Source organism: Lipotes vexillifer, unplaced genomic scaffold (genome assembly GCF_000442215.2).
Source record: "Lipotes vexillifer unplaced genomic scaffold, Lipotes_vexillifer_v1.1 scaffold1111, whole genome shotgun sequence".
In the NCBI taxonomy this organism is placed as follows: Eukaryota; Metazoa; Chordata; class Mammalia; order Artiodactyla; family Lipotidae; genus Lipotes; species Lipotes vexillifer.
Genome location: NW_006795034.1, coordinates 1,927,446 through 1,937,101, shown reverse-complemented (window position 1 = coordinate 1,937,101; position 9,656 = coordinate 1,927,446). Strand labels below are relative to the sequence as shown.

Genomic DNA, 9,656 nt, shown 5'->3' with positions numbered 1-9,656 from the left:
TTGGGAAAGAGCTCGGACTGGAAACCAGGTTTCCTAAATCCCAGTTGATGCTAGAATTACAGGATTTTGGAGTTGCAAGGAACCTGCAAGCTACCTTTGTGGTGCTTTAAGCCTTTGAAAGTGTGAAATGAAAGGTTAATATTTACTAAAAACTTTGAAGGTGGTAATACTGTGTTAGATTAAAAATTATTTTTCATTAGGAGCTGGATGTCTCACCCTCTCAAGTAGTATCTAATATCCTCTCTTCTCAGGAATATTAATTTCCTGTCTCTTCTGAATGGTGTGGCCTGCTAACTTGATATTATCATAATCCAGGTGCCTGGAAGGAGATAGAAAATATTTATATTAAAAACTCATACACAGTTACGTACACACGAACCGTACATACCTAACAGCATGAAGTCTTCATTGCTTTGGTTAGAAAATAAGGAGGCTGAATTCATTAGCTTATTACATTTCATTTAGTGTATTGATGACCACATGTCATGGGGAAGCATAAATCTGTGCAGTGTATCACTAACCCAAAAGCTTACTTGTGTATGAGGGACAAGGAAGACAAGGAGAGATCATCATCCAGTGCATGCATCATCTTTGATGGAAAAACAACTCGCCCTACTAATAGTGAAATCATATCTTCCTATAAGAAGATAGCAATAAACCCTAAACTGATATAGCACATTCTTCTTGAATGGGCACACATCATTCTGCCTGTTTTTCACAATAGGCAGGCATTTTGGCCCCTATTGTACATGTGTAAACAATTTTCCTAGAGTTATCAAGATATTAGAACAGTTGTTTCAGGTAAACTTAAAAATCATTTGGGGAGGTTCAAAACAAAAAATGGATTTCAGAAAGGTAGCAGATCGAACGAACACATCTAATTTGACTCCCTCTCAAAATCCCACTAAGATTACAGCAAATGCACCATGGTTTGTCTATTTGTTTTATGTATAAATCCACATTGACTGAGGTTCTGTTTTGGATGCTGGAGAGTAAATGTGGTGGCTGAGTTAGCAGTTTTATCCTATGCCAGCAATAGAAAATTGAGAGCCAATCCATTTTGCACTGCAGGAGACTTAAAAGGCTCAGGAATTCGCAGTAGCTGGTACCTTAGTGGGGGCAAAGGGAAGAAAACTAAAATAAGTAGAATTGGTTGAAAGCCATTTAAGAAGCTGTTAAAACTCTGAACTCTTCTCCCTAAGTGAATGCTCCTCTCCCCAGAGTTAGTTTGTTCTCTGGCAAGAATAAAGTAAAGGGGTTTCTTTCTTTTTTTTGGCTGCGCCGTGCAGCATATGAGATCTTAGTTCCCCCACCAGGGATTGAACCCATCCTGGAGTGGAAGCGAAGAGTCTTAACCACTGGACCACCAGGGAAGTCGCAAGCAAAGGGGTTTCTTGATTGAGGGATGCCAAGTACTAATGAGCTCAGGAGTTCAGATGGAAAATAGAAGGGATAAGTGTATGTGTATGTATATATACAAATAAAGAATAGATAGATAGATAGGTAATATATATGTTCTTTACTAGTTTCCCAGAAGAATGAGAGTCAGGCCTTTACCGCTCCCCCACCCAAGTAGGAAACTAGAAGGGTCTTATCTGGAAAATCTGCCCAGCCCTAGAGGAAATACTAAGATGCTGATTCCTAAGTAATCCTCGGCTTGAACTTTCTACAGTGAAGCCTAGATCACCAGGCCCCATGCATGTGCTTCAAACAACTTTTTAATTATCCCCCCACTCTTAAACAGACAACCAAGCATTATAAAAAATCTGAGAAGATCCTCTCACGTGAAATCAAATACTAAAACAGCGTAAAGCAACTTGAAAGGAGAGGGCAATCATTAATATCATCAGGGGATAACAGAATCTATTGCATTCAGTCAACAGGATGCCTTAAAAATAAGCAGCAGACAGAACAATATTCACACTCATAAAAGAACTCTTGGAATTTAAAATGTCAGAAATTATTTAGTAGAATATCTGGAAGATAGAGTTGAAAAACATACAAAAGGAACAAATAGGCAAAATGAAAAGTAGGAGAGAACCAGTAAAGGACCAGTGTGAAAAATATGACACTGGAATAATAGGAGCACAGACAGAGACAAATAGAGAAAGTAGAGGAAAAGAAACATAGTAGAGAAAATTCAAGAAAATATCCCATGATTAAGGGATGTAAATTTCCAGATTGAAAGAGCCCACGGAGTTCCCTGCACAATGGATGAAAACACATCCAACCCAAGGCACCTTATAAAATTTCAGAGCACTGGGATCAAAGAAGAGTCTATGGGCTTCCAAATTTAAAGAAAAAAAGGTCATCTAGATCATAATGGCTTTGGAGCTAGAAAAGAAGAGCTGTGCTTTATCTGACTAAAACTGATTTCCAACTTAGAATTCTAACGTCCATTCCACTATCAATCAAGTTCTCAAAAAATCCCGCATGCTATTACTTAGGAAGATACTAAGATATACCTTTATCCTGTTTACTCCCTTCAAAATAAGGGAGTAAACCAAGAGGAAGCTATGGAGTAAAGGAAACAGGAGATCTAATGCAAGAGAAAGTTGAAAGGAAACATCAGGATGATGGCAAAGGATGACACTGACAATGATAGAACCTCAGGCACAGTGTTCCAGATCTAAGCAGTTGAATCATTACTCTTTTGAGGGGTGAAAGGATGAGAAATCTATATATGTGTGCTGATGGTAGGTGAACAGAGAGGAGTAAAAAGAGCTATTAAAAATCCTTATATTTCATAGTGGCAGTCAATGGACAACATCTAAAATTTAAAAACCAAGAAATGGTAATACATGAACGAAATCAGTAGAGTATATCTAATTGGGAAAACAAGAAATGGAGTATAAATATTATTTACATAACTATATCTAGTAGAGGCAACTACCAGAAGTAGTTGCTAAAATTGTTAAAAGTTGTTGCCTCTTGGAAGCAGAATTGGAGATAGAGCCAGGATGGGGCAAAGAATATTTTAAGCCCTTCTGAAGTATTTTATTTGAAATATGTACATCTAGTTTGTTGATTAAAAATGAAATAAAAATTAAAAATTGGGGATACCAAGATGGGAAAGGGTATTTGAGAAGCCACGAGAAGTCTAGTATGGTTGGAATCTGGTGACAGCTGGGTTAGCATGAGGGCTTGGAAGGATAGTGTGTGTATATATATTTTTTATATATATTTATATATGATATATGTATGATACATTTCATAGGCAGTTTTGGTTCTTATAAGAGAGGTCTTGATGAAGTTATATGTGAGCATTATAAGCATAAGGGAGGCATTTATAAAGCCATAGGGTAACGGCAGATCTAGTAATATTCAGTCACTATGGCCTTATCAATTGCTTATAGTCAGTATCCATTTTGATAGATGGGTGCTTATGTCTTATCTGTTGCTAAGTATTTTGAGTATCACCTTGCCTTGAATATCAAAAACCCATAAGACTCCACCCCTCCATCGGTAATTCTCTAGAACTCCTTTTTTAGCATCGAACTTCCCTCATTCCTTTCCTTTCTGTACATTTATTAAACAATCTGTCTCCAACAGCTCTATTATTAAATCAACTTAGCCATAATTTCCTTTACCTTACTTGCCAATCATACAGGAAATGGCAGTGGTTTGTGATCCCCAGGAGCACTTTAAATCTGGAACAATTATCCTGTGAAGGAATCTGGCCCCTTATGACTAGAATGTGGGGAACTTTGGGAGTACCTGATTCCATTTTAATGTAATTTTGGGATTCAATGCAAGACCAGAACAATCCCTACTCCCATCCCGGGCCCCACTGATCTGTTTTGTGTTACTATAGTTTTGTTTTTCTGAAAATTTTCTACAAATGTAATCATATAATATATTTTGTGTCTTTCATTTGGCATACTGTTTTGGAAATTCATCCATGTTGTTTTATCTATTAATAATTCCTTTCTATTGCTGAGAAATAACTCATTTATGGATATAACACATTTTATATATTCACCTGTTGAAGGAAATTTGAACTTTCTAGTTTGAAATTGTTATGAATAATGCAGCATGAAAATTTGCATATAAGCCTTTGTGTGGATGCATGCTTTCATTTCCTTGGTAGATAGCTAGAAATGGAATTCCTGGGTTGTATGGTAAATGTATGTTAAATGTTTAAGAAGGTGCCAAACTGTTTTCCAAAGTGCTGTACTATTTTACATTCCCAAGTGCAGTGTATAAGAGATCCAGTTTCTCCACATCTCTGTCAATGCTTGATTCTGTCAGTCCTTTTGATTTTAGCCATTCTAGTGAGTATGTAGTGGTATTTCATTGAGGTTTAATTTGCATTTCCCTAATGACTAATGACATTGAGCATCTTTTCAGGTACTTATTTGCTATTCAAATATCTTCTTTGTTTAAGGGTCTATCAAAATCTTTTCTCTTTTTTAAAAATTGAAAAATTGTTTTCTTATTGAGTTGTAAGTGTTCTTTATATATTCTGAATTCGAGTCCTTTATCAGATATACATTTTGCAAGTATTTTCTCCCAGTGTGTGGCCTGCCTTTTCATTTTCTTAATAGTATCTTTTTAAGCAAGGACGTTTATAACTTGGATGAAGTCCAGTTAGTCATTTTTCCTTATGTTTTATGCTTTTTGTGTCATATCTAAGAGCTCTATGACTAGCCCAAGATCACAAAGATTTTCTTCTGTTATTTTATTTTATTATTATTTTTTTTTGCTGGAAGCTCTCACATTTAGGATTATGATCCATTTTGAGTTAATTTTTGTTAATATTGTGAAGTAAGGGTTAAGAGGTGCCTATTTATTTACATATATATCCAAAGTATTCCACTCTAATTTGTTGAGGAGACTATCCTTTTACCCAGTGAATTATCTTAGTTGATACTTTTGTCAAAAATCCACTGACCGTGGGCTTCCCTGGTGGCGCAGTGGTTGAGAGTCCGCCTGCCGATGCTGGGGACACAGGTTCGTGCCCTGGTCCAGGAACATCCCACATGCCACAGAGTGGCTGGGCCCATGAGCCATGGCCGCTGAGCCTGCGCATCTGGAGCCTGTGCTCCGCAACGGGAGAGGCCACAACAGTGAGAGGCCCGCGTACCGCAAAAAAACTCTGACCATATATGTGAGTGTTTTCTTCTGGACTCTAGTCTCTTTCAATGATTATGTCTATCATTTATCCAGCACCACACTCTCCTGATTATTGCAACTTTGTTATAACTCTTGAAATTAGACTAAGTCCTCCAACTTTATACCTCTATTTCAAAATTGTTTTGGCTATTCTAGGTCATTTGCATTTCCATATAAATTTCAGAGCCAGATTTTCAATTTCTGTAAAGAAGCATGTCAAGGTTTTGATTGAGATTCTTGAATCTATAGATCTACACTGACCATTAAAGTAGTCACTAGCCACATGTAGCTATCTAATACAAATTTAAATTAATTAAGATTGATTAAAATTAAAAATTTAGTTCCTTGTTGCACTAGCTTTATTTCAAGTACCATTAGCTACACGTAGCTGGTGGCTGCCATATTGGACAATGTTGATACAGATAATGTTGTTCCATTGTCCTAGAAAGTACTATTAGACAGTGCAGTTATAAGAAAAACTGGATTTAATTACCATCCTAACAGCTTTGAGTCTTCCAATCAATGGATATGGCATGTTTCTCCTTTTGCTTAGATCCTCTTTAATTTCTCTTGAAAGTGTTTCTGTAGTTTTCAGTGTACAAATATAACAAAACACCTTTTTCATGTGCAATTGAAAAGAATGTGTACTTCACTGTTTTGGTGTAAACTATTTTATATATGTCAGTTAGGTCAAGCTGGTTGATAGTTTTGTTCAGGTCTTCTGTATCCTTATTGATTTTCAATCTACTTGTATTATGAATTATTCAGAGAGGACTATTCAAATTTCTAAGCACAGTTGTTGAACTGTTTATTCTTATTTTAATTATGTCAGTTTTTATTTGAAGAATTTTTAGTCTCTATTTTAGGTACATATGCATTTAGAATTTTTTTTCATGTATTGACCTAATATATAGCCTCATAAAATGTACCTCTTTCCTCTAGTAATATTCTTATATAAAAATCCATTTTGTCTGACAGTATTGCCACTCGAGTTCTCTTATTGTTAATATATATATATATATATATTTTTAATATATATATTTTTAATTAATTTATTTTTGGCTGCGTTGGGTCTTCATTGCTGCACAAGTGTTTTCTCTAGTTGTGGCTAGCAGGGGCTACTCTTAGTTGCGGTGCACTTCTTCATTGTGGTGTCTTCTCTTGTTGCAGAGCATGGGCTGTAGGCATGCAGGCTTCAGTAGTTGTGGCGTGTGGGCTCAGTAGTTGTGGCTCATGGGCTTAGTTGCTCCATAGCATGTGGAATCTTCCCGGACCAGGGCTCGAACCCGTGTCCCCTGCATTAAGTTAAGGCAGATTCTTAACCACTGCACCACCAGAGAAGCCCTTATTGTTAATATTTATATGGTATAATTTTTCAAACTATTTTTGTCTTTGATTTTATAGTTCCTCTCTTGTAGACTGCATACATATCTGACTTTTTAATCTAGATTGACAATCTCTGCCTTTGATTAGAGTGTTTATCCCTTTCATATTTAGTATAATTATTGATATGGTTGTATTTAGGTCTGCCATTTTGTTATCTGTTTTCTGTGTCTCATTTCTTGTTTATGTCTTTGTTTTTCCTTTATTTTCTTCTTTTATGTTTAACAATTCCTGATGATTACACCACTTTAATTTCACTATTAATTTTAGCTATATTTCTTTGATTTTTTTCTTTATATGTGTATGTTTGCACTAGAGATAACAATATGAATATTTTAACTTATTATGATTTACCTAAGTTAGTACTGATTTAAATCCAGTAAAACAGCAATTTGTATTCATATAGCTCAGTTTCCTCCCCACTGTCAAATAACTGGGAAGAGTGTGAGATTTTACCATACTTGCAGGTTAGTAAGTTAGCCTGCCACAGTTTCATGGATTCTGACAGAAGACACGAGGTTCCTGGGTCAGAGACTAAGAACAGTTTATTACAGCAATACCAGTAGGCAGAGCATCATCATTTGTACCGATTCCTCAGGTCTTAATTTCCACAGAGTGACAAAACAAAGGGCAAAAATATAATACTGTTCACTAGAGCACCATTCATGAACTGTGTCACCAGATACTAGTACAGTGGATATTCTGAAAAATGAGGTTTTTGGTCAAATAAATTTGAGAAACTATACAGCCATATCTCCCTTGTGTATATCCACAATGTGCATTAGCATATTAAATGTACATTAGCATATCTTGCAGAAAAGAAAGCTGCTTAATTTTCTTTGAAGGGAGAGTTTTCAAAATTATTTGACCACAGAATCTTCTTTTCTTCTTTTCTTTTATATATTATAACAACCAGCAGAAATTGTGTTTCACTGTTTACTTTGGCAAACACTGGTCTAGCAAACAACAGAAGTGAAATATAGGCAACTTATTTTAAATCATCAATAAGAAGTAGGTATTTTTAAAATAAAAGTAAAATAAGTTCATCCTTCCCAACATCTTTGAAACCGTTGTGTTCTTCTATTCTTTAAGTGATTGAAGTCAAATATATAACATGTGTATCTGTAAATTCTGTTTCCATTTTTAGGGGATGTGATCAACCTTGGTGACAGACAGCTCACTGTTATGCACATGCCTGGTCATTCTAGGGGCAGTATTTGCTTACATGACAAAGACCGAAAGATTCTCTTCAGTGGAGACGTCGTGTATGATGGATCACTGATTGACTGGCTCCCATACAGCAGGATAAGTGACTATGTTGGAACCTGTGAACGTCTGATAGAATTAGTGGACAGAGGTCTGGTAGAGAAGGTGCTTCCTGGGCACTTCAATACCTTTGGTGCTGAAAGGCTTTTTCGATTGGCTTCTAACTATATTTCAAAAGCTGGGATATGTCACAAAGTTTCTACTTTTGCCATGCGATCTCTTGCAACTTTAGCCCTACGTGTAACAAATTCTAGGACCTCGCCCTAGTATTTAATTCTATAAATTAATACAATGAATTCTGTGTTGTTTAAAACAGTGAGCATTTTAAGAAGTGCTTTTTTACTACTATTATGTATTAGAGAAAAAAAGGTTGAGAATGAATAAGCCAAAAATGGAACTTCTTAAATTTTTTTCTTTTTCCAAATAAGAAACCACTTAAGTAAGATTATAATTTGCCAAAGCTTGTAATTTGCCATCATTCTGTAATATTTGTTCTAGAAATGATATAGAGGTATATGGGGAAGCAAGGAGGCATTTTGCAGTAAGAGAAAGAAATATCCTTGCATCTCATTTCTCTCATTTTATTTCCTAGATGACCTAGAAAAAAGAGCATAAAGAGTTTTATGTTTATACTCTGAACTTGATATTTTTAATATATTATTTGAAGATAAAGGTTTTTGGGTTTAAAGTACATTAGAACTCAAAACTTAAACTAACATTTAGAATGACAGCTAAAACAATCCATTGTTATGGACAGAATTTTTTTTTTTTTTTTTTTTTTTTTGCCTCTCCCTGTTGTGGCCTCTCCCGTTGCGGAGCACAGGCTCCGGACGCGTAGGTTCAGCGGCCATGGCTCACAGGCCCAGCCGCTCCGCGGCATGTGGGATCCTCCCAGACCGGGGCACGAACCCGTGTCCCCTGCATCGGCAGGCGGACTCTCAACCACTGCGCCACCAGGGAAGCCCCCATGGTACAGAATTTTTATGCTTCATTTTATTTATTCTTAATGTAATTATAGTGTACATTATGTGTTATGTAATTTTACGTACAAAAAGTACAATGAATTTTGTTTTATTGTGAAGCTTTAAATATAAATTTCAGAGTGCTTCAGTAAAAAGAAACTACTATATATTGTTGTTTGTTATTATGTAAGTGTAATACTTTCAATTGTAAAAGTGAAATTCAAATGTCTGTAATCTAACTCAATTGTCAGATTTCTTAAAAGGACACTGTCAGGCAAATTTGAAAATATACACATTAAGAGTAATTTTAAAATTATATCCTATTTTAATAATAACAGCTATAGTAAACAAAATTTTTCTTTTTAAATAGCAGCTTTAGTATATATGTCATATTTTATAGTACCAAACAACATCCTAATATAAACCATTCTTTTATTTAACGTAACATACATATTTTCCACAGAAGGCTTTTCAAATCAATTGCAAAATGTGCATTAGATATTGACTTAGAGTGAATTGCCTTTTTTATCCTGATTCACAACACCTATTCCTGTTCAGTATTCTTTGTCTTGAATGAAAAGAAGTCTACATTTATAAAGATATAGGAAAGATTATCCCACTATTTAGTAAAATGTTTTAGTTTGGTACTCTTAATAATTTATTGAAAAGCCTTTTGGAATATTTCATGAGGGTTTTTTAAACAGTTTTTTCACCGCCTTTTTATTATTGACATAGCCTAAACCAAACTCAGATAGCTTTGGAAATCAGATTTTTTAGTATTAAGAAGGTCCAGCAATTTTGATTTCTGAAAAAATATGAAACTTTTCCTACCCAACACCCCACTCAGGTTCTTTAGTCTTTTATTCATTCAACACACACACACACACACACACACACACACACACCCCACATGCATACACACAGTCACAT

General features: G+C 35.4%; 1 protein-coding gene across 1 annotated transcript in view; it reads left to right on the top strand.

The window, feature by feature from the left end:
* The window catches only part of MBLAC2 (metallo-beta-lactamase domain containing 2), a 10,374-nt gene extending 2,343 nt beyond the window's left edge, over window positions 1-8,031 (top strand). The window contains exon 2 of the mRNA XM_007467394.1: window positions 7,646-8,031. Coding sequence (XP_007467456.1) covers window positions 7,646-8,031 — 386 coding nt within the window. The remainder of the gene's footprint in view (window positions 1-7,645) is intronic.
* Window positions 8,032-9,656: the final 1,625 nt, after the last annotated feature.